This window comes from Ammospiza caudacuta, chromosome 1 (assembly GCF_027887145.1).
Source record: "Ammospiza caudacuta isolate bAmmCau1 chromosome 1, bAmmCau1.pri, whole genome shotgun sequence".
Lineage (NCBI taxonomy): Eukaryota > Metazoa > Chordata > Aves > Passeriformes > Passerellidae > Ammospiza > Ammospiza caudacuta.
Genome location: NC_080593.1, coordinates 26,375,280 through 26,401,071, shown reverse-complemented (window position 1 = coordinate 26,401,071; position 25,792 = coordinate 26,375,280). Strand labels below are relative to the sequence as shown.

The following is a 25,792-nucleotide window of genomic DNA, read 5'->3' as shown; positions in this document are numbered from 1 at the left end:
GCAAGACAAATTAGCTCAGGAGTATAAGGATAAAGACAAGACAAACACTATTGGACTATGGCCCTGAACAAATTTAGACCAACTTCCATAGCAGTACTGAGTGCTACAGGTTTAAAAACCTCAATAAAGCAATACGCAAGTAAGTAAAATTTTAAGAACATTTAATCTGAAGTTCTTAATGACTTCTTATAATCAAACTTGAAATCAGAATGTGCTGGACAGCTTTTACTGCACTATAGTTTTACTTTTTTTTACTATGAAGTTTTTCTTTACCTAGTTGATCAGGGAAGGGAAGCCAGTTGATGTAACTTTTTGGATTTCAGAAAAGCTTTCAATACTGTCTCCACAGGATCTTTCTGGAGAAAATGTCCAGCATTAAGCTGGAATAACACATCACGCAATGTGTGAACAGCTGGCTCGGGGGTTGGGTACAAAGGGTTACAGTGAACGGGGTGACATCAGACTGGTGACCTGTCACTAGTGGGGTTCTGCAGGCTCCATCCTTGGCCCTATGCTCTTCAACGTCTTTATTGAAGACCTGGACACAAGACTTGAAAGGATTCTAAGCAAGTTTGCAGATGATACAAAACTGGGAGGAGCTGTTGACCCCTCAAAGGCAGGGAGGCCCTGCAGAGAGACAGGAAAATCACCAACTGTATGAAATTTAACAAGGGGAAGTGCCAGATTCTGCACCTGGGATGGGGCAACCCTGGATGTACAGACAGACTGGGGAATGAGAGGCTGGAGAGCAGTGCCACAGAAAGGGACCTGGGAGTTCTGGTTGACAGAAAGTTAAATATGAGTCAGCAGTGCCCTGGTGGCCAGGAGGGCCACCCTTGTCCTGGGGGGCATCAGGCACAGCACAGCCAGGCAAGGGAGGGGATTGTCCTGCTCTGCTCTGGGCTGGGGCAGCCTCACCTTGAATAATGTGTGCAGCTTTGGGTGCCACAATATAAAAAAGACATTAAGCTGATAGAGAGTACCCAAAGGAGGGCAGCAAAGATGGTGAAGGGGCATGAGGGGAAGCCATATCAGGAGTGGCTGAGGTCACTTGGTCTCTTCAGTCTGGAGAAGAGGAGACTGAGGGGAAATCTCATTGCAGTTACAACTTCCTCATGAGGGGAAAAGAAGGGACAGATTCTGATCTCTTCTCTGGGTGACCAGGGACAGAACCAGAGGGAATGGCCTGAACTTGTGTCAGTGGTGCTTTAGGTTCAATATTAGACAAAGGGTGGCTGGGCTCTGGAACAGGCTCCCCAGGGAAGTGGTCACAGCACCATGGCTTATAGAGTTCAAGAAGTGTTTGGACAACGCTCTCAGGCACACGGTGCAACTCTGTGCAGGACAAGGAGTTGGACTTGATCTTTGTGGCTCTCTTCCAACCCAGCATATCCTGTGATACTATTATTTTACACAGAACAAGATCCCATTTCTTTTACCAGCCAGCACTGTCAGTCCCCCAGGAGGGCTGGGAGCCCCTGCCACCGGATCACAAAGCTGGCAGAAGGAATATGCACAAACAAAATGCACCCTCTTCCGCCAAACAGCTGTGCCTGCACGCACTGTCCAGCAACAAAGTAGGGCTTTTGAAAATCAAATTTTGACAGCTAATGAATGCATTCATGGCTGTCACAAGTTGAATATCACCCACAAGTATGATGCTCAATTATTTTGCTCCCTTCTTTGTTTTAAAAGTTTCTTAATACTCCTAAAAAGGTAGTGCAATAGCAAGGAGTTGCATGTATAGAATTTGACTGCTATTAATGCTACTTTAAATGAAAAGCGTATTATAACAAAGCACAACTCATTATCTTCACACAGTATGCATATTTTGCTATCAACAAGATTAGAAGTGGTAGGAAGCCTACAAAGGAATACTAGAAACAATAATCTAAGAAAGCAGCTGTCCTAAAACCCACAAAATGCATTAGGAACCTAAATTCAGTAGCTGTCACTTCTGCACCAGTGTCCTGGATCTGATTGGGAAGCAGCTTAACTCATGTCTCCCCTCACATTTCCCACTGCCTGTTTCAGACATGATGGGCACATTCCCCTTGTTTTAATTTCCAGGGAAAAGGAGAGCAGATACTGCTTTTACCCTCACCCTCTAAACCAGCCTACTCAAGAAACAATGGATCTGAAATCTGTTCCCTGTAGTCTGATGATATTCAAACTCCTGGCTGCCACAGGGAGCTCTCTCTGTCAGCTACACTTTAATTGCCTTGGGAACCTTTCTCCCCTTTCTTTGGAAGCTGGACCTGGCTCAGCCAAAAAGGAAAGGTTGCCTGGGACAGAAGTAAAACAAATCAGAACAAGTCTGAGCCTAATGCCTAGAAGCTGGCAACACATTCTGTCTCTTCATGCTGAAAATATTTTTCAAAAGCTTTAGTCATTTCATTTTAAGAAATAAAATGACTTTAAAAAAAGCACCACACACATGGGCCAGGGAGCAGAGATCAATATTCCCATTTTTGTACTCACAGGCCACTGAAGTTCAATGACTCATGCAGTATCAGAGAAGCTGCTGTGTCTTGCATTATTGAAGTAAAACCACTCTGCAAACAGTATAAACACTGGGAGTCCTCTCACTCAACTTTTAGACCTTGATGCTGGATGATGTGCATCTGACAGCACTCAGCCTATGCAGAGCTTGAGCTGAGGTCTCCTGCTTCTCAGATGAATGCTTGAATAAGCACAAATACACACCAAACATATTTCAAGAAGAACATGCTGTAACTTCAGCTTTTGGTCTTGAGTCAAGTGGACAGATGTGCTTGAGGTATGGTGCCTTGATTCAGACACTTCAACTCTGGAGCATACCGAGCATTCAAGCTTATTGCTGGTCTCTGCTTTTTGCCAGTAGGTCATTTCAGGCAAATATGCTCTAAACCGATTTTGTAAACTAAATTTCAGAGATGCTTAATTCTACTTCTTGGTTCACTCTTTCCATTTTTTTAAAAACACAGTAGACAGTACAATGAACTGAAAACTGCTACTTGTTCTTTACTGGGTCTCACCTTTGGGTTGCTCAATGGTAAAGCAGAAGTAAATTTTCATGAGAGCTGGTATATCCAACTGAAGTTTATATTCAACTGGAGTCAGTATTTAGACCTAATGAAAGCTCTTTGTGCATCTTTTTATAAGAGTGTTGACATAACTTGTGGGTTAGTAAAAGAAAACAATTCCAACCAAAAAAATCCTCTCCACAAGTTTGCCTCCTAATGAAGGGTGCATTGGTATGTGTATTTAATAAGAATCTTTTAAAGATAATATTGAATGCTTTCTGCTCCACTAGCTTTCCTAATGTTTTTGTAAAGCAAATCTTCTGTAGTCCTGCCCTTCTGCAAGACCTATGGGTGAAATAATTCAGAAAGAATCAGGTAGGCAAGTTCCCATTGAAAAACAAAATGGCAAAGAAATAGCCAGTTCCATTCCATCCCTCTCAAAAACCTCTGAAGTTTCAAACTAACTGAAATAAGGACAAAAATTAATATTATGGGTTTTGAATTGTTGCTCCCCCAGAAACACACTGTACCAACATTCTGAATTAAATCAACTTAAGCTTTTGAAGTATTTTCTGTCCATTATAATTTTTGCCCTATACACAGTTTTTATAGCGAATAACCATGTGTAAATTGAGGAAACAATATACAGAATTAAGGCTGGGATTGTATCCTGTAGTGTAGATGGGTAACTACTAACAGCAGGGGGTGTGCTAACAGATAAACAAACTGCACTAATGAATCAGCCCACTAGTTCTAGGAGGTAGTTGGGTTCTTCCTTATTTTTTATTGTCATGTAGGATATCCCCATGACAATGGAAATAGCATTAGTTTACTAAAATTAGTGGACATTTCCTAAAAGATATAAAAAGCACAAAGTTAAATGATCATGTCAGAATATAATGAATAATTTCCCCAGCAAGCCATGGTCAATGTTGTGTGCAAATGCTTCTTTTTGACTGAAGGAAGAGAGTAAATGTCATTGTTGTCCACAAAACCCTCATTTGTGGAGGAAAGCATTATGTAGAAGCTGAAGATCATTCAGCTCTGTGAGCAGACATCAGAAAGCACATTATATTTTTGGTAACCTCCAAAGACATGTTAGGGCAAAAACAGATGAAATAGCACTGAAATGCAAAATAACTGAATGGGTAAGTTCCCTATGTCCTTTAATTTATTTTTCCAGAAATGTACTGAAAATGTACTCAACTAGTATACCAAGAAGGAGCAGCTAAAAAACCCACATCTTTCTGGCCAAGATGACAAGCCACCTTTCATTTTTAAGAGAAAGCCTTACACTTATGTTACTATTTCACCTTGAGGCCTATGATATGACTGATTTGAAGCACTTGTAAAACACAGAACAAAACCTTTTGAGTTTCTTTATAATATCTAATTAAAAATAATAAAGACAATAATTTGGAAAACTAATTTTTCTTCTTCCAGTGGAAAAAAAAAAGTACAAAAACATTTATTTGCCAGAGATAGTGAGGGTAGTGTGTAAAATAAGTTCAACATAACATTTCCTTCTGAGAAAATGAACACTGATTAACATCTGTAGAAGTATGAATGACTCCAACCAGACAGGCAGTGATTGCATGAGCTAATGACTAGGGCCCTCTTTGCAAGGAATGATCATGTCAGTATGCTGTAAATTGCTGAAAGAGGGACTTCAACCTGAATTTATCACTTGCCAGAACATCAACTTGTGCTCCTGCAACACGTTTTCACCTCCTGTTTTTCAGTTAGCTGTAGCTGTGGGTCCACTGTATATAGGCAAATCAGATTTGGCCTAAAAATATGTTCTCGTACCCTGAATTATTTTCTGTGCATCATAAAGCAAAGAAACTTTTAATTCTAAAAGAGATATAATGACCAGCATGTTCTGGGAAACAAAGTTTACAACCAGCATTTGAAAATCCATACTTTTACGCTATATTTTACTGGTTTTACTCTGTTTTACAATAGGCAATTTTCCTTTTGTATATTTCAACTTGAAATTGCTTAAAGAATGCTATATAGGCCAATAGACTATGGCACTGCTATTAGAGAGTGAACTTCTACATATGGGAGTAAAACTGTCAGAAGCCAGGTGTCAAAAGTGACTGCCCTACTATAAGAAAGGTTAAAGAATACAGTCTCAGCTATGTAAACACATCATTGTAGACCAGTCACGTCAAAAAAATTTTTCTAAGAAAAAATTTCTAGCAAAAAAGGGATTTTCTTCTTCAGCACAGTCTGCTTCCATCAGTATTTGCAAAAACTAAAATCAGTAGGACCAAACCTCTGAGGAGCACTTTGGAGACCTGGATTGTAGAAAGTGACTATTATACATCAAGTCTGAAGGCAGTTAATATGAAAAACAGGAATGCAACCCCAACCAATATTTTCTTAGAGGACTGGCAGCAAACTGCCAGATGCATGTGTGACCTCAAAACAACCTTTTGCCAGATGCCTCTTTAACCTCTTACAATTACATCAGCTTCTAAAAAGACAGCTACATTTTACCATTTTCTTCCTTTGGTTATGCAAATTAAGAAGATGTGCTTAATAGACAGAATGCAAGTGTTTGGTTCCATGCATTCTGTCTCCTTAAGTTCCAAAATAAAGCTGCTTGATACAGCAGCACAAAATTCTTTATTGCCAGCATTAAAACAAGTTAAACAAGAAGTCTTCATCTTCTTTTTTTTCTCCTCCCTGGAGTCCACGGTCAAAACCAGGTAACTTTTTAAGATAGTTGTGAGTTAAGGGGCCAAGACAATATTCAGCCAAAGTAAACAGTAAATCACTTTTGATACTATTTACCATTTTTACATAAATAACCTTTTCTTTCATAAAAAGTATGCCACACATTTTATGTTACAATCAACAGAAGCCAACACAACCATTCACAATATTCAGATTCAAAACCGGCCTGTATGTTAATATTTTGAGAAGGGCATTTGCTGCAAATTTAAAAATAATAAATTCATAGGATGAAAGCATCATAAGTATGTTCCAGGGGCTCAACCCCTAGAAAGCAAAAGGAAGAGAAATTATGTGGAATGAAAAGTAACTAGGTCATGTATATTAAAGTGCTAAATATACTAACATCTGATCTGTGGCTGAGAGAACTGTTTTTAAAATCTAGAGGTGTAAAATAAATGAAGAAATGCAGTCATTTGTGAACAAAAACATTCTTTGATGATGCATTAAAGAGAAAGACTCCTTCTGCTGTATAGAATCCAAGAGGAAAAAAAAAGCATTTCCTTTAAGAAATATACCTCCTTATACAGCAAAACAATGAATTTCAGTTGTTCTGTAACCCAGATCCTTTAATCTGCATAAGAGATGCTGACTGAGTTCACTCAACCAAATCACTACTGGCTTTCAGAATACAATCAACACATGCTTTTCAACAGTATTAATATAGCATGAAGCTTGTGCTCCTAATTATTCATGTTTTTGCATTCTGTTTTTTCCCCCTGCTGTAAAATATGCAAATTTACTTCTTTGTGTTATTTAGGTCCCACATGGGCCTCAACAGATCTGTTTGGAACGAATTACAAGCCAACATCTAGATACATGCTGTCAACATTTCAAGCTTCATTGTTTTTATTAGGTTGGAATGTCATTATAGATTTGATATTAGGCTTTAAAAAGCGTTTTATAAATCTCTTGAAAACCTAGAGTCTAATCAAATGGTGCACTGATAATTACTACTAGTGCACTTTTGTGTGTGAAAGGGGGAGAGCAGAGCCCTGGGAGCCCTGAATCCGAGGGAAATCCCCATCTAGTGGCACCTCTGAAAAGCACAGGTTGTTTTTGTGCAAAATTAGTCCCAAAGAGGATTAGTTTGACTTCATCACTGAATGGAGACATTACCTCCATATGCAACTAAGGATCGGTAACAGGAGAGGACTGTTTCTTCTGAATTCCTCCTCCTCCTCCTCCCTTTTCAATCAACTCTGGCTGCAAAATTCAATGCCCAGATGAACTACTGTGGTTTTTAAGTATAAAAACCATAAAGCAGCACTTCAGGAAAGAGGTCACTTCAAATACTGTAACTTACTGTGCATCAAAAGGGTTCACTTACAGTGGCACAGGCTGACATGTATAAAGTATTCTTTAGATAAAAGTATCAACAGATATCCCCAAATCTCAGATTACTATAAAATTAGTATTAAATATTTTAACCTCAAAACCCATAAAAAAACAGTAGCTTGGTTATTCAAAAACTATAAGGTTGGAAATAACTACACAAGTGCCTCCTGTTACATAAAAAAATAGGTAATGTAAGCCCATTGATGCAGAAAATGAAAGGACATTGAGACACTGCTTTTTTCCAACTGGCACAAGGCCTTGTACATTTCTTTAATGTAACAGTATATTTTAAAACACTGCAGCCCAACCTTCCCTACTAGCACCACTCAAAAGCTCCTTAAATATTAATGAAAAAGCAAAGTAGATATTTACAGGGACTTACTACACATTACTACTAACTCCTGGAAAACAAACAGCAGCAGTAACACTAGGATTTTACAAATCTCTTGATACATTTAATCTTTGAGGTGTGTATGCAGAGGGAAGAAAGCAGAAAAAGTATTTGATTTGCAGTAATGAACTAGTAAGGACGTACTCCTTTGTTTCAGGAGTATCAATATATTAAATTTCCATTTCATAACAGATTCTCTCCAGAAAATTTATACATATATACATTTCTCTCAGACACAAACATTGAAGGGGTTCTTAAAAAAATATATGTAGAGATCTTTACTACTAAGATCAATATGGAAACTGTAAGGATTCTATTGTAAGGCCTTTTTTCATGTTGGGAAACACTGGGGGTGTCACTTAATTCAAATACGCACTTTATCCAAAGTACTCCAAAAAACTACCTGCATACAGAGTAAATTCATGGCAAAACAGAAACTGCAATTTGGAAAGGAACAAATATTCATAAAATTGTTCTTTGGAAAAACAATCTAGATTTCCAAAACTAAAAGCTGACTTGGGCTTATTATTTTACTTTTTGGTATCTTCAGTACAGAAGATTTCCCATTTATTAAAGATTTCTTCTGCAATATTAGTTCAGTTGACAAAGGGAAGCTTTCATCTGGATGTAAATCATACTTTTCACAGTTTCACAGAGGAGTGAGGATACTCCTGCCTACAGATGAGGATGATCCCCTAAGAAGGATGATTTAACTCAACAATATAGACACTGAATAGATCAGAGGAAGCTGCAAGTACCTCACTTGAAATAAGACAAAGTTCAAATGCCTTGCTGAGATTAACTTAAAAGAGTAAGTCATACCTGACCACCAAAATTTTAAGATAAGAATAGCTGTTATCATTCACCATAATTTATCAAACTCCCTGTGTATTCTTTTTGCAGCCTGACTTTGTCATAGCAGGTTGTAATCATGAAATCAACAACATCCCACTTCTCACAAAATGTTCTCAAATTTTTTACCTGTCAACTGGTATTAGTACCAGTTCTTTTCTGTATTTTTAATAAAGAAGAAATAATTGCCTTATACTGTATTTCGTCTCACAGGATGAGAAACAGTAGTTCCCACCTCCTTTTCTGTGACATTTTAGATGCTGGTGTGAGCCTGAACACGTTTGCTCTATAGAGTTTCTTCTCTTCAAACATCATCATTGAAACTGAAGGGACACTGATTAATTGAACAAATCCAAGACTCATTTAAATATCACAGAGCATTCTATTTATTTGGAAAAGATTTCAAAACCCTTAATTTCTTATGTCTGTGTCTATTTTCTATTGACAGGAAACCTGACAGGCAAAAATCGTGCTTACTCCAATAGGGATAAATATTAACAAATAAGCATTAAACCAAAAATTGCTCATAAATTCTAGATGGCTGTCCTAGATAGCTCTAAGAAAGCCCAGTAGAAAGTATGGAGGTTCACAGTGCAGAAGTGTATATTTAGTACAAAATTCCTCCAAACTGTCTTATCATGGCCACAGCCTCCCTGTGTCTGTGACAATAACTACTGTGATGAGAATCCTGTGCTTGTTCACTTTTCCTTAGGTACTTCCTCATTGAAAAAGCTTCATTACAAAATTTCCCAATCTCAGAAAATGACCTTTAGGTGACACTTAAGTGCTCCCTGTAAGTACCAATACTCCCTACCACTTGTTAAGAGGTTTGCACCTGAAGCTGAGAGCAGAACTCTGAAATGACGGCCTATGTTAACTTACATATTAAAGAACGAAAGTGAAATCTGTCCTAGGTTCAGGGAAGAAAACAGAAGTTAAATATGTTTAAAAATCAGGTTTGTCAGCACACAATTCAAAAGTAAACATAGCCTTGAACTCAGGCATGGTCAAACAACCAGATCAAGAGTTCTTCAGAGAACTGTGCTGCCTGCAGACACAGTGAGAGACAACACAACCCTCTGGCTGTCCAGGCCTGAGCACAGCACGGGGCTCAGCAGCCCCTGCCCAGTGCCAGGGCTCTGTCTCTGTGCCCATGGCCAGCACAGACCCAATGCAGCCTGAGCACATCCAGCAGGGCCAGGGGGGCTCAGCAGCCCCTGCCCAGTGCCAGGGCTCTGTCTCTGTGCCCATGGCCAGCACAGACCCAATGCAGCCTGAGCACATCCAGCAGGGCCAGGCAGAGAGCTCTGGGAGAAGCCTCATTCCTTGGTCCTTGCCAAAGCAGCCTGCAGGGATGCCTGGGAACCTGGGTGACCACAATGCTCTGACCCAACTTCCTGGCCTGGCCTCAGATGTGTCTGATCCCTGCAGAAGTGCCTGGCACCAGGGTCTCAGCTGGCCCTGGGCCCTGTCCCCAGAGCTGTGGTGTCCTTGTCCAGGGAGTGTGGCACTGCCCTGCTCCTCAGGGAGGTCTGTGCCCAAGCCCCTGCACCCTTGGCACCCTCGCTGGGCTGCAGGCTCACCTGCCTGCTGGAGCCACCAGCGTTGGCTGCTCCCTCCCTCTGGCTCACTGCAATTCTCTCAGGAAAAGTAAACAAGACCCTGCACATCGGGCTCTTAAACCAAACCTGAAGCCAAAACTAACTTCTCGCAGTCCTTTTGAAAGAGGACCTACAGAACAATATTCTAATTGATTTTAGCTATTTTTATGATATTTTAATTATGAGGGTGATAAGACACTGGAATAGGTTGCCCAAAAAGTCATATTCAAAGTCAGGTTGCACAGAGCTTTGAATGACAAGGTTTATTAAAAGATGTTCATGCCCATGGAGGCAGGTTGGACTAAATGATCTTTAAAAGTGCCTTCCAACCCATTCTATGATCTTCAGTTGCTTCAAGCAAAAACCACCCACCCCAGTTGCACCATCAGCACCGTGGGGATTTTGCAGAGTTTCCGACTGTCTTGCCAAACACACATGGGAAGCAGCATTGCTGTCTCAGTTTTTCAGTTCCTGATCTTAGACTGAGATTAGGACTACAGGACATTTGGATCTTTGAGACTGCTGGGAGATTTTTAGTTGTGTGCCAAACCAAAATGCATTAAAACTGTATTTTTCTCTAAGGCTAGCAATGAATGGTAGGTTGGAATTTATTTTCTATTACAAAACGTGAGGAATTCCTAAAGAACCACTACTCTCCAAGATTCCCAAGCTAACTGAAAATTACTTGTTTTCTTAATTCTGGCTTTCAGAATGTTAACATTAAAAACAATTTGTGATGATCAGGAAAGCCTCTGAAATGTTTTTCCATATTTCTGCATTTGATTCACTCATCAAAACCAACTGTGTGTGTTATGCCCATTTCAGATGCCTCTTTTCCCTTTTCAGAGTAATAGTTCTGCTTGTTACAGAACAGGCACCATTTTTACAGCTTCATGAAGAGATGAGATGACCACTACCCAGAAAATAAGTGAACTGGTAGTTAGACATAAAAATGTTTTAGTCTCTGGTAGGAAATTATATTTTATATTTATTTTGTAGAGAGACAATTACAAATTATTTTTGCTTGACTCCCACACATGCAATATTTACCCCAAAACAGAGAATTTCTTTCAGCTGCTAGGCTGTAAAGTTGGTTTTGTTGATTCTGCTGTTTTCATGAGTCACCTTTCTAGTCAGACACTGAATTCCCAAATGCATTGATACTTTAAAAGGAAAAGGTATATTTCAAACATAGCAATTTATAACAAGACTTGGAGAAGTTATGAAAAGAAAAGAAAAAATCATTCTCGGGATTTGACACGGCAATAGCTGTGATGGAGCTTTCTCAGTAAAGCACTGAATTTTCTTCTCACTTTTTCAAATATCAACCAATACAGAAAGATTCCTCCTATGTCCACAGTAGATTGGTGAACTAGGCTTTTTGTTCTTATATGCCCTGAATGAAAGACTAGGTTTAAGAACCAACTTAAAATGTCAGAAATTAAATTCTCACTCCCTCCAAGAGTGTTCACTGCCTACAGCAGTATTCACACTAATGGACCCAGAAATCTGCTACTGAGATGTGTTAAAGGTATTTACAATTGGATTTCCAGAATATTTTACACCAGTTTAGAAAAGCTTCAGAATATTCCATCTGAGTAACAAAATAGTAACTAACAGAATGGCTAAGTGGTGTGGTTTGGATTTTTTTTTCCCCACTGACACTGTTCCTAGACAAGAACACCCCTTCCAGATAAATATCTACTCAAGTCCTGACCCATAATTCTGCAACTACATTTGTCTTGCAAGACAGTGATATGCTTCACTGATAAGGCTGATGGCAGCTCTTCAGCCAGGGCAGTCCATTTCATTGCAGACAGCAAAATTAACTGCTGTCTGAGCAAAAAATAAAAAATAATAAAAAGGAGAAGACTCAAATGAAATTGATTGTTCTTAAATTTATATTTAACAGATAAATTTTATGCAAATTTATGTAAACAAAGTTTAAATAGACACTGACAGTATTTCAGGAAAAAGGAATGAAGCTAAATTGAATGCACAATCAGGACATAGCAACATTTGGGTGCAGAATTCTGCATATTATAGAAACTGAAATGCTAAATGGTGTCCAGACTTTTTGGGGATGATAATTATGTGTCTCCTTTGACCCTTCCACAATGCAAATGCTGGAGTGACTTGATGTAGCCATCAGAACTGCTGCAGGTGAACAAAATCTAGTGGAAAGCAGCCATTAAGCATGACAACACAGTCACAGATGTGAAACAGATTTGTTTTAATGGAGAACTTTTGCCAGAAATCTAAGTTCTCAGAAAGGGTTCCAATAGTCTCTCATACTGTAGACTTCAATAATGTAAGGGCTTCTCTAACTTGAAAATGCTCAAGAAGAAGTAACAATTAAACAGAGAAACACTGTGAGATTCCTGATAAGAATGAGTCAGTAAATCAGAGCAGAAGAAGCTGAATATTGATGATGACAGATTCACAAGGAGGAAAACAAATTGTCAAAAGAGAAAAAAGAAAAGGATCAGTTTTGGCATAACAGCAATTTTTTTTTCTCTTCTGCACACTTAAGCTGACCTGCAAAATTGTAAGACCTCGATCAAAGCTCCAAATTTAGCCAATTCACAGGTGTGTATATTTCAGATTAGTTTTTGAATAAAAAGAAGACTTTGAAAACCCCAAACTGCTTAATTCTTATCAAACTAAAGAGTCAGGTTCTGAGACAGAGCATCTACATTCACCATGACCAGAAACTCATAAACATCTCTTGGTTTCTAATACAAAAAGTCTGGGGGTAAAATGAAAATGAAGGAACCTGAATAAAAGCCAGTCCTTTAAAAACTGCAGTAAGACATTCCCTTCCCACAATTCTAATCATAAAGCTAGAAGTCTAAACTTTGACCATCACTGTTTTGTAAGGATGTAACTTCTCCCCACTCAGTATGAAAGGAAAACAAGAAATTACATTTTCAGTGGTCCTGAATATGAGTTCAGACTTATGTAAATAAAACTTCAGCTATTTAGTCCAAATGAGCAGACTAGGAAAATTAACTTGTCAGGAAAAGTTAGAATACTGAACAATTTTTATCATGCCTTCTCTTAACATTTCATTTAGTCTAAGCATCTCAAAGAAACTTCAAGGTCAAAATTTGAAAGATGAAAGAATCGCTTTATACAGAAGCACCACTTACCCACAATAACAAATCCATCTGCTTCTCTCTCTGGCACTGTGACCTTCTTTGAATCTTGACTTTTTCGGAAGAAGCTGAACATAGTCTCTTTGGGTTCTTTTTGTCTTCTAAGGTGTTATCTAAAATGAAGACAAAATATGTTAAATAAACATATGATAACAGAACTTACAGTAAGTTCACATAACAGAACCACCAACAGATATCACAAACAAGACTTTTTTTTGTCCTGCTGGGGACCTGTGGCAACTCAGTACTGACTATTCATATAAACTGCCTAAAATTCTGCTGTTACAAGTGATCAGGCACTCCAGATCATACACTATGTATGTAGTAAGGCCATATACCTAATCTTTATTACCCAATTTGAAATATCAGGCATTTTTGTGTCAGATAAATTACCTTGTTGATGCAGCAAGTTTCTTCAAGAGGCAAGAGTAGAGTGGAGCACAGAAGGCTTTTATACAAAGTTATGAATGGAGAGGAATCATCAAAAAAAATCAAACAACAAACTAACAAAAACTTTTTCTCAATGAAAATGAAAGATGGAAGCTCCTTTCAGCATTTATATTTTATATCAAAAATATGAAATATGTGTTCATATTTTTCTGCTACTTTGTATTGTGATTAGACAGGCTTTCTCTTCAAAGAGGGCAGTAACTGTTTTCAGTTTTCCAGTTCACAATCTTAAAGACAGCCTAACAGTTGAGTATGTTTGATTAACAGTTACCAATGATTTCCTTAAAAGAAAAAGCAGCAAAATCATTTGTAGCAATTTTTTGCAACAATAATTGATTAAAAGAATCTTCCAAGGCAGCTCCACTGCTAGAACAAAACAAGGAAACAATTGGGATAAAACCATGGACTGCAGAAGAAAATGCTCAGTATCCCCTCTCTCAGGACTGGAAGATTACATAGAAGCAATTATGAGTAGCTTAAATAGGACAAAAATACTAAAAACCCATGAAGGGACCCATGAGGGTCGCTCAAAGGCTGAACTTGGACCCCTGGACAACACCAATCCATGGAGCAGCCTGTGGTCTGGCTGAAACACATTATGTGCTGAACACAAAGAGGAAGGCTTAAATAAAGGCATGCAAAGACCTTCTCTACTAAAATACCCATATAAAATTGGGAAAGGTAGAATAATGTAATTTCAACTTTGAAGCAGAGTTTGAGGAGCAGAATTCTGATGTATTTTGCAGACATCAACATGTTACAGAGAAGGGACTGACAAATCAATAGCAACATCAAATATACATCTCCAACAGAGGAAAGGACTCCAGGGTAAAGAATTAAAGAGGAATACAGAGTCAAGTTTCAGTAACATTATTTCACACTGAATTTAACAAAGAAGAATCTTTAGAATGTGGGGAAAAGTGAAGAGTGCTACTGTGAAATGTGCAGATTAAAAAAAAAAAAAAAAGAAAAAAGAAAGATAAGAATCCTGGATTAACTGCTTGCTGGAGTTCTTCATTCCCCACCCAAATATTCATGATACCATAAACAAGACTTTTTTTGCCCTGGCCAGGGACCCTTGGCGACTAAGTACTGACTATTCATATAAACTACCTAAAATCTTGCTGTTACAAGTGATTGTACACTCCAGAAAGTCCTGTGTGAAGTGCAAGCACTGGCCTGGAACAGTGTATAAATAGATCATGGCAAAAGCAGCAACTATTCAAACTGTGGCCTGATACCTGAGACTTGAAGACTGAATAGCCCACAGCCTGGCCTGCTTGCTGATGCTGACACAGTGCAACTTCTGGCCACCAAATAAACTACATTAATGTGCACAAAAACAGAACAAACTATTCTGTGATCCAATCCCAGGAACACAGTTATTTTTAGAAAATGTTATTTTACAGCACTTTATTCCTTTTCACTTGTTTTCCTACCTTTGCAAGAGAAATAGTGATATTTCCAGTTCCATGGAGATTACACAGTAGAAAATCCTAATTATCTCATTTATTCCTTACCTCCCCCCACACCCAGGCTCAACACATGGCGCCAGCAGCATATTCCTTTTTCAGCCCTGAGGGAATAAGTCTTCTCCTGCTACCAATTAGGGTTGTCAGTCCCATAGCTCAAGTGGTAAAAACCTGTGCTGTAATGCTTGAGAGTCAGGTTTCTGCTCCAATGATGTATGAAGGAGAGGCATTTGTGGAACAGTTTAAAATGCAATTTTACCTTCATCCTAAGTGTGCCACAACAAGAAGCAAAATCAACTTGATGTGCAAAATCTTACAGATAGCTTTGGTAAAGGCTCAGATTCCAGTCAGTCACTTGAGGTGCCAGAGCTGCAGTTGCTCCAATCACATTTTTTTCTCTTTTGAGATCTGCATTATTGTACAGTTTTCAGCTCTATCACTTAATGTCCCCCTTCCCTTCTTTGTAGCACAAAGAAAAGCATCTTAATCAGTATATACATGGCACAAAAGGCTTGTGTAGGGAACCATGCACTTTTAGTCTTTTAAATCCTCCATACTTAACATACCTAAACGTCACTGCTTAAAAGATAATAGGCATTTAAATTCAGAGTAAATTAGCAATCAGGACAATTTGATCTAGCCAAATTAAGGTTACAAGCACTTTCACATACTAGATTTTTTACTGTCGTTGACACTATCCTATTTTTTTTTTAAAACCCAAAGGATTCATCTTATCTACATACATAAGTGCTGATCTTCATTTTGGAATTTTCGGTTTCTGATGTAGCTTAATTCCACTGCCAGCAGTATTTCTCTAACAGAAAACAAAAAACCCAAACTAAACAAAATTACAATCAAAACCCACATATCGGTTTGTCTGAGGCAGAAAACCAAGCAAAATGAACGAAAGTACATCCAAAGCTTGGGCCTCAATCCTTACGCTGTTAAAATCACCAGTCCAGCACTAGGAAAACAGAACCTGCTGTATTTTGTGCCTGTGAATGTGGGGAGGCAGTATAAAAACCACATTTTAAAAAGACTAACATGTTTCCTTCTCTAGCAGCCTCTTAGAAACAAAAGTTGTGTAGATTTTCTTGTTGAAGGAAGAGCTCACCAACTATTACTTTCAGCTTTTCGGTAGCTTTGTTGAACACACCATTAAGTATAAACTAAAAAACAAAGAATTATTAAAAAAAAAAAAAGAGGGGTGGCACAAAAACAAAAAATAGAGCTGGCACAGAAACAAAAACCAGAGCTACAGACAGTACAGCATGGGTAAGGGAAAGACTGTAGACAGGCAATGCATTTGTGATGCTCTTTTAAGAATCTTATCAACTGTGCTACTTCAAAAGTAAACATAAATCTCCCCAGCAACGGGAAATGCAACCACTAAATTTCTTGAATCACATGTTAAAAACAGAACAAAGCCCCTATCCAACAAAGAAACACAGAGCTGAATGGAAACACTCGTGCTCTTGAAGATAAGGACACAGTTTAAGCTCTTGCAGAATCAGGCTGCAGTTTTACTACTTTTAGATAAGATGAGGTTTCAGGTGATGAAAGCTCAGAACAACCAGTTTCATACAAGTTTCATTTCAGAGTAAAAATTAAACTGGAAGTTTGGAGACCTGGATGCACAGTCACACAGACCTGAGGAAAAAAACACTTAGTTGTGGGGGTTTTTTTAAAAAGCTGTCAGCACAAAATCACACAAAATACACCCACCATTCAGAGATAGTACCACATTCCTGCAGTCATTTCTGCTATATAGCACAGCACTTTTCCCTTCCAGATGGGATTAATTTTATTTCTATAGGAGACCTGAAATTGAATTCACTGCCTAAAGATAAAAATCTCCCTTGGTAGGAATATGCAATTCCCTTCCTCCTCATGTTTCTCTCTTACAAAAAAAGTGAACACAATCGCTGATAGTTAAGAATAATGCTTTTGGCACAGCTTCAGTCATTAGCAAATAATAAGCTCTGAGCTACAGCAATTCTGTGAGGCCGCAAAAAATATTTTGTGTTTCTATGAGGCTCTGAGAACATACGAGGCACTGGACAAAGATGAGTTACAGAGCTGCACAAAGGGGTTAATTTATTCCTCCTGCATTTTGTCAGTCCCCTTAACAAGAACTATAGGCGACCTTTGAGCCAAACCAATATGTTAAATCCAATAAAGTTTTTCTATACAACAAAGATCTTAGTATATATACTATTGATTTTCAGCCTTTTCTGAATGTTCACAAAACCAGAGAAGAATCATAATTTAATGTTAAAAACACCAAAGATGCAGACTAAGATGAAGAGACAATGCCCAGCAATACAGCAAAGCAGAATTGCAGTGACACTGCCAGTGATTACATAAATGATGAAATGAGGACAGAAGAAAACACAAAACTGACCTTAAAGAAAGAACTGGAATAATTTCACATCTAGCAGCTTAAGATAGACAATCTATGGAAAAAGCAAACAGAGCATCAGAGCAATTCTCACTTCCATACTACCATCTGCTGTGATTCACCAATAAAGCAGCAATCAGCAAAATAGCAAGATGTTTACAGCCCTGTGCAATCCTTCTTATCATGAAAACAACCAATTTAAGAGTCAAGAATATGTGTGTTGAAAATATTCTCTGTGACACCAAAAGAACAGTTTAAAAGCTTTTGGCCTAGTCTAAGTTACTACATGAAGAAGGAAAAAAAAAATATAATTTTTTGCTCTGGCATTAACATTAGTCATGGTTCTTTAGTTCATATTTCTTGAAAGCAGAAGAACCAAAAGTACCACAAGAAACCCATTCTTTTTTAAAAAGGGATTTATGTATAATGAAACATTAACAAAGATTTTTTTTCTGTATTACATAAAGTGTTTGTATTTCTATTTAATGTTTTTATAAAATTTAAGGAAAGCAGAAATACAAGAGCTATATAACCCAAATTACCGTAATATAAAAACACTTGAAGAGGCTGAATCATAAAAAATCAGCCACAACCAAGTCAGACAATAAAAGCACAGGTGACAAAAACAAAGCCAGGAGTGAAATAACAGCACTTAAACTGATGTAAACATTCAAAACCCTGAAGACAGGAAATGCAAAAAGAGAAAGCTAGGTGTTAGTGAAACACAATACTCGACAGGCTGAAGCCCACTGTTTTCCCTTCAAACAATTTTCTTTTGAATGCAAACCTTCAACAGCTGCTAAGTGTGATACAGACACACATTTGTAAGAACTTGTACATGTTTTTCTCGATGCTGACCTTTCAAACTCTTCAGCCCTAGGAGGGCCACTGTGCAGCAGCCTGCTGCACCTCGCTCCAACAGCTCCAGTGATGAGATCTCTCCTTTCAAAAATCTGAAGATATGCTAGGGAGGTGAGGATATTTTCTTGCAAATGAAATACTGAACAGGTGAATGTCACAGCGACACTGAGGGGACAGCAAGCAGCTAAATCTCATATAAGATTTAAGTCCAGAGCACTCCCTGATCACATGCTGGCTCTGCACAGCTTGTTTCCTTGGCAAGCTGACACAAGCCACTGCCATATAACAACACTAGCCCAGCCACCTAACCAAACCACTTGGTACTGGTTAGCAAGCTGAACGGGCCGTGCCTGGCTACAAGAGACAGTCAGCACACAGGCAGTTTCGTGATTGTCCTTTTAAGCCAGAGCAGAGTTAGATTTTCCCAAGTACTTCCTGAAACACCAGTCTTGGAAAATAAAAGGACATCACAGCCACAGAATGAGTGCACTTGGAAGGGACCTTCAGAGGCCACCTTGTCCAACCCCCTACTTAAGGAGAACCATCTTAGACCTGGCTGTTCAGGACCATATCCAGGTGGCTTTTGAGTACCTCCAAGGACGGAGACCCCACAACCTCTCTGGGCAACCTGTATCAGAGCTTGGTCACTCTCATGGTGACAAAAGCGCTCCCTGATGTTCCTGTGTTTCAGTTTGTACCTTTTGCCCCTGTTCCTTTCACTGGGCACAGCTGAATAAAGCCTGACTGTCCTCTGTGCACCCTTCCTTGAGGTATTTATATTAATGAATAAGAGCCTTCTGAGCCTTCTCCTCTCTAGGGTAAACAGTTGCAGCTCTCTCAGTCTTTTGTCATATTTAAGATGGTCCAGTCTCAATCATTGCTGTGACCCTTCTCTGGCCTCTCATCACCAGTATGTCCACATGAGCCCTTGCACCCAGCACTCTGGTGCCTCACTGGTGCTCAGCAGAGGGGAAGCAGCAGCTCCCTCCACCTGCTGGCAACACCACGTCAAATGCAGATTGGGATATGAGTCACCTTTGCCACAAAAGCAATTGGGAGGAACCTATCAATGCCAGGGATTAATTGGGAAAACACACGGAAAAAGATAAGATGCATGCAAGTGTCATGTCCAGATGCTATATTTGTCCTACATCCATCTGTCATAATTAATAGAATAGCTCAGTTGGAAAGAATCTACAGTGATCATGTGGTCCAACTGCCTGGCCACTTCAGGGAGGATGAAGAAAAAAAAAAAAAAAAAGGCACATTGTTAAGGGCATTTTCCAAATGCCTCTTAAACACTGACAGGCTTGGGGCATGGACCACCTCTCTAGAAAGCCAGTTTCAGTTTGACTACCCTCTCAGAAGAGAAATGCTTCCTAATGTTCAACGTAAACAACTTCTGGTGCAGCTTTGAATCACTGCCACATACCCTGAGATATCCACTGGATACCAGGGAGAAGAGACCAGCATCTCGTGTCTTTGCTTCCCCTCCTCAGGAAGCCGCAGAATGATGAGAATAATTCTCAGCCTCCTTTACTCCAAACCAGGCAAACCCGAAGTCCTTAGCTGATTCTCACAGACCACTGCCTTCACCAGCTTTGATTCGCTCCCCTGCAGAGCCCAGAACTACACAATATTCCAGGTGAGGCCACACCAGCGCTGACTACAGCGGGACAGGCTCCTCTGTCTGCACCGTGTTTGATGCACCCCAGGCCGCCTCCTGCCCTCTTGGCTGCCAGGGCACGCTGCCAATCTACACCTGAGCGGAACCGGTACCTGAAGGGAGAGGGAAAACGCCGGGGAGGGGAAGTACGGGGCGATTTCCAAGGATTCAATGACAGGACAGGGCTGGAAGCTGACGGCCGGCTCCCCCGGCCTGCCCGGGGCGCGGCCCCGCCGCCCTCCCCGCCGCGGCAGCACCGACAGCCGCCCCTCCATCACCCACCCTCCCGCTGCCGCCGCCGCTCTCACCGGCCTCCGCCTCCGCTTCCGGGTCGCCTCGGGCGGAAGGGAAGTCCCGCCCCGGCCGCGGCGTTCCCGGGGCCGCGTCCCTCCCTCTGCAGAAGGCGGGAAGCGGCGCCGGCGATGGGCGACATCCACGAGGTGCCGCGGCCGCGCATCGCCACGGGGCAGCTGGCGCAGCACATCGGGGAGCCCGTCTGCTTCGTGGGGCGCGTCGAGAAGGTGCGCGGGGTGCCGGGCGGGCTCCGGGAGCGGGGACGGGGCTGCCCCGGGGCTCTGCGGGGAGGGGCTGGCGCCGTCCCGGGGGCAGCCCGGCGGCCACAGGCGGCCTGGGAGCGGGCGGGAGGCGGACGCGGCTCTGCGGGAAAGAAGCGGCTGAGGCGGCCAAGGCTGTGGCGCTCCCGGCCGCCTCTGGAGCGCACAGGCCTTTTTTCTGGAATCAAATGTTCTTTTGTAGATTCATTCTAGCGGGAAGCTCGTCGTGCTTACGGATGGACTCGGAAAGCACACGACTGTGGAGCTGAGCGAGCCTGTAAGTTAAGGAGTGTTTTGGAAATACCTGATGCCGCCTCTTGTGGATTCCGGAGGTTTTGTCTCTTCTGAAACCCGTACATGCCTTCCATGTTTTGAGTTTTTCCACCTGTATTTCATTGCCTCTCTTTCTTGCATCTTTCAGCTAACTTGTAGTCAGCCTTCTTACCCATGAGCTGCCTTAGTCTTGATCAATTTTCAGCTGGTGCTAAGAGAGAACTCATTCTTTGTCAGACACACCCCTGTCTGGCTATTTCGTCTTACTCTATTAGTTGTTCACCGTGTAATACGTTCCACTACGTTTATTAGCTTTATTTTAATTTCAGTCTTTCCTCTCATTTTCTTATAGCTTCTATAATCAAAAAGAACATGGTGTTTTCATTAAAGAGTTTTTCTGACTTAACATTGTTTCATCCTCTTAGAATTCTTTGGTCATAGCGTTTCAGTAAATTCCATAGTTAGCTTGAATCATTCTTTCTTAAACAAAACCGCAAGCAATTAATGCAATGGGTATAAGATATAATTAGAACTACTGAACAAAACTACTGCCTCTTTTGTTATCACCTACCACTGAAATAATAATAATAATTCGACATTCTCTTCTAAGTATGTTTTTTCCACCAAGAAATCTTGTAGATAAAAAATTATTTTAATTGTGATGGCAAATGCTCTAGCTTGACTCAGTGCATGTGTATATTTACATCTTTTTCTCTGAATGAGTTGTTAAATGCTGAGAAACCTTGCCATTTCCATGGGAAACAATTGTATATTGTACTCTCTCAGTCTTTCAAGACAAGAGTCTGTCACTGTTGATGAAAAATGCTGTTTAATCTGGCAGAGTTTTGTCTTATAAATGTGAAAATTGCTGACATCAAACTGCAACAAAATGTCTCTTAGCTTTTTCTTGAGTTTGTGAAAACATTTCCTGCCTTGGGTTGTAAAAAATTCAGATGTTAGCATCTGACCAATTCTGTAATATTTTCTCTAATGGTGTAAGTGGTTGAACTCTGTAAATGCAAAGCTGTAGTGCTGGGCACTTCTGTCTGTGCCCCACTGCCTTGGGAGAAACTGGTGCGTGCAAAAAAACAAGGTTTCATCTCTCCAGTTCACCCAGTGTCAGTGGGGAAACTTAACAGATTTGCTAATCAAAATGCTTGCTAACTTTTTTCCCTTTCAATATATTTCACTCTTTGTGCATGTCTAGTTCCCTCTTTCAACAGAGGACCCAAAATTGTGGGGAGGGAATTATTCCAGAAGACTTACTAGAAAGTAAAAAACAAGACTTAGATATTGGAAGAGCATTACCAAAATGGTACTGCACTGTTAAAATTTGTATCTTAAAGAAAACATGCAAGCTGTATTATTTTGGTGTAAGATATAATTTTTAGCCTTTTTTTCCTTTGTTCCACCAAAGGCTTATTAGTGACAGTATCTTTGTATTCTGAACACTTACTGACAGATTACTTAAGAAATTATTTCCAGATATGCCTTCTGAATGTGAACACTGGAACTGCTCGCTGGAATGTGTGACACCTCCTTAGCTCTGTAAGAGTTCTGTAATTGACACAGGTTTGAATGCATTAAAATTAGAATTGTTCTCTCTCTGTGTCCTAGATTAGTCTCTGTTCAGTGATGAAATGACACAGTTTTATATACTTATGAACCAGCATCTTTCCTCTGATGTGTCTTAGTAATTTTTTTTTTGTGGTATTGAATTGGCTATTGCAAAACCTGTAAATCTCTAAGTGGATCAAGGTTTTTGTGGGTTTTTTGGGGGGAGGGTGACCAGGCTGTCCAGTAGTACTGTATTGTTTGACATGGAACAGAATCTGTCATGAACAAACCATCAGCTGTGGAGAGTTCCTATCTGTGCAGTAAAAACAGCAGCTATTTAGTGTTACTAATTTCATCTTTGGTATGTTTTCTAGCTGGATGAGGAGATTTCAGGAGTTATTGAAGTGGTGGGAAGAGTAACAAATCAGGCAACCATCATGTGTGCATCATATGTCCAGTTCAGAGAAGATAAAAGTTCATTTGGTGAGTAAGAATATACATTATGGCATATTCATTTGAGTTCTGAACTTGTCTTCAGTAAATAAGAAGGGAAAACCTAGTTACCTTTTTTTAACAGACAAGGTCTTTCTTCAAGCTGCCAGATAAAATACAGGGTGTAGAAAAGTGTCATGAGAGAAGTTCTGTACCAAATACAGTGGTTTACAGTTAAACTGTAGGAAGTGACTCAATGCTGGAGCCAGTCTAGATCATTGCTGTGGCCTCACTGTTCTCCCACTCCTGACCACGTGGTTCTCACCTTGCCCTACACCTTGTGTGGTTGTGCAGCTAGCAGGCCTCAAAGTAACCCTCCAGAAAACAAGCCAACAAGGAACCCTCCAGAAAAGAAGCAATGAGTGTTCCTGCCATGGGAAAACAGGAGCTTGAGGGAGACTGGGGTCTCTCAACAGTACTGCTTTAAAATAAGCAGCGCTTGAATGTTGTCAGTGACTTGTGGGGAATTGAACTTATGCATTATAACCATTTTCTCTGCTCTCTTTCAGATCTGGAACTCTACAATGAAGCACTAAAAATTATTCATGATTTCCCTGAATACTACCCATTTGGTACTGGGAGGAACACTTGATTTTTATTAACATGTATTTAGAGCTTCAGAGGGGACTACAGTACTGTGGTTTCTTGCCTGACAGCATGGTAACAGTTGCATTTATTTTCAAGAGATATACTGAAAAGACACTGTTACATGTGCTAAGTGTTGCCTATGAAGAGTATTTTCTTTGAAAATGTATTTATTCAGCAAAGAAAACAAACGTGAATGTCTCACTCACTGTATATATTTAACCCTTTTGCATCTATGAGGAGCATTCTCTTGCAAGATTAGACTTGTCAGAAACTGAAATTTTGTAAGCATCCTTTTCTAGTTGGTAGAGGTTCTAGGATACATTACAGGAAACTTGTATGGAAAAATTTGATAAAGATTTTTGATTTAATTTGCTTTGATATAAATTTATTGTATGGAAGAGGTATTTTGCATCTTGGAAATGGTATCTTCACCAATTAAAGATTCACTGCATTTAGCCATTTGTGTCAGCATTAAATGTTAGAGTACTATTTTCAGTGATATGTGGCAACTCCTGTTCTATTTGATCTGACACAGCTGAATTTAACAAAGTGGAGTACAAGGTTCTTGTCTTTGTATGATGCTAACACTTGGGAGATGTTGAATTAGGATTGGGAATTTCAAGCACAGTTGAAGTCCCATCACATCCTTCATTCTTGCTTGGAGTGACAGCAGCAGTACCAGGATTCAGCCAGTTTGTCATGGTGACTAACCATAGGAACTTCCAACAGTCCCCAATTTTGTTACTGTTCAGGCTATTTACAACTCTTGGCAAAATTTTTGCATCATTTGAGGTAACTCATTTAAAGTAAAATTGAACTTTGGAAATATTTTCTGCGAATTAATAAAGTATTTCAAAGTATTTTAAGTAAACTGTAGCCATATTCTTTGAACTTTTATACAAACAGGTTTCAGGATTAGTAGTTAGATTTACTGCCTTAATAAGACTGATAGCTTTGTGATTATTTATAGACATCTCTTTTTCTAGTCAAGGAATATGTTTCAAAAACTGACACTTTGAACTCGCTACAAACTGGAGGAATGAACAAGTTAACAGAGGATCTATTTTTTCTCCCTCCCCACCTAGAAGATGGATACTCTGTTACAGATACACAGTTACTCTGACTGGAAGAAAGTCTTCTGAAGTAGGAATCAGTCTCCTACAGCAAACAACACAAGGTCCATGTGGCACAATGCCATGCCCTGTCTATCATCACTCTTAAGTGTTCAGTAGAATCAAATCTCATTCTTAATAACTGCATGCATGTTTTCCTAGCATTTAAAACTATTTTGTTCTATTCTGCTTTAGAAAATTAGTAATTTGTGTACATATACTCTGTAAAATGTTATGTACAGTTACCCAGAGCACCCATGCCCAGGGGAGCAGCCTGCCACTAGATGGCTTTAGCACTTCAGAGACCAGCCTGGGCTGTGAGGTCTGGTGAGGGAAAGTGTGAACACACCAAGTGGGGAATGCTGGTTTCCCTTTGTCAGTCAAGACTCTCCTTGTTGTCCTGCAGCAGTGAAAGGTGGCAGGGCAAGCTGGACACAACTAAAGGTTTCCCTTACACACTTTTCATTGGTCTGCTTCTCTACAGACCATCAGTCTGTGTGAATAAATGGCCTAACCTGGCTTCATGGCTGTACAAATCACACAGCAATGCAAGGAGCTGTAAAACATTCTTGGTACTAGACTAGTGCTCACGTCATGTATGCATTTATCAGCATAATTTCCTACATTGCCATTATGAAAACTGCCAGCTACTTTAAATACCAAGGGAAAGACACAACCATGCCAGCTAGGCTTGATGGTTAGCAGGGCCCCAGGCACCATACACAATGAAAGGTGAGAAACTGCCAGCCCTCATAGATAACAAAAATGGGAACTAGGGGCTTCCTGGGGCACTGACCAAAGGGGAGGCACCAGGGCAACTGGAATCAGAAACACCAGACAGGGATGTCACCAATGCCAGTAATGGAAGGCATGAAGAGGAGCTGATGGCTTCTTTGGGAGGACAAGAGGCTGGTGCATAGTGGGAACCTGGCAGAGGAGAAGGGGCATAGGAAGTGAATGCTGTAACTGGAGCAGACTTCTAGAAGTTCATGCTATTTGGAGGAGGACGACTGCCACTACATTCATTACTTATTTCTGAGACTTGGTACCTTTTTGCTGGGCTCTTGGCTGACCCTGCTTGCCTGCTGTGCTGTCCTGGTTTGGGCATGGACACATTCACAGTTCATGTGGTGCTCATGAGCAAGCAGCCTGTGTGACAATAAAGTGCTTGTACTTAATCAAGGAAGGGCTGCAAGGCTGGAACATCTATCAAAATTACAACAATGGAATGTCATCAGCATGAGCCACAGGATCACAACATTTTAGCATGCAAGGACAC

General features: G+C 40.1%; 2 protein-coding genes across 6 annotated transcripts in view; one reads left to right on the top strand and one right to left on the bottom strand.

The window, feature by feature from the left end:
• The window catches only part of UMAD1 (UBAP1-MVB12-associated (UMA) domain containing 1), a 78,003-nt gene extending 57,737 nt beyond the window's left edge, over nucleotides 1–20,266 (bottom strand). Inside the window, exons 1-3 of one of the 5 annotated variants that reach the window (XM_058806495.1) lie at nucleotides 20,220–20,253; nucleotides 18,269–18,374; nucleotides 13,082–13,200 (exon numbers count right to left, since the gene is read on the bottom strand). In XM_058806495.1, the coding sequence (XP_058662478.1) occupies nucleotides 13,082–13,163 (82 nt within the window). In that variant the 5' untranslated portion in view covers nucleotides 13,164–13,200; nucleotides 18,269–18,374; nucleotides 20,220–20,253. Of the gene's footprint in view, nucleotides 1–13,081; nucleotides 13,201–17,413; nucleotides 17,466–18,268; nucleotides 18,375–20,050; nucleotides 20,173–20,219 lie in introns of those variants that run through there. The other 4 variants (XM_058806531.1, XM_058806513.1, XM_058806503.1 and 1 more) reach the window with 4 other exon arrangements.
• A 3-nt stretch (nucleotides 20,267–20,269) lies between these two features.
• Nucleotides 20,270–24,232, top strand: RPA3 (replication protein A3). Its single transcript, XM_058806546.1, has 4 exons — nucleotides 20,270–20,458; nucleotides 20,694–20,768; nucleotides 22,696–22,804; nucleotides 23,323–24,232. The coding sequence occupies exons 1-4, from the start codon at nucleotides 20,360–20,362 to the stop codon at nucleotides 23,403–23,405; spliced, it is 366 nt and encodes a 121-aa protein (XP_058662529.1). The 5' UTR covers nucleotides 20,270–20,359; the 3' UTR covers nucleotides 23,406–24,232.
• The last annotated feature ends 1,560 nt before the right edge of the window (nucleotides 24,233–25,792 follow it).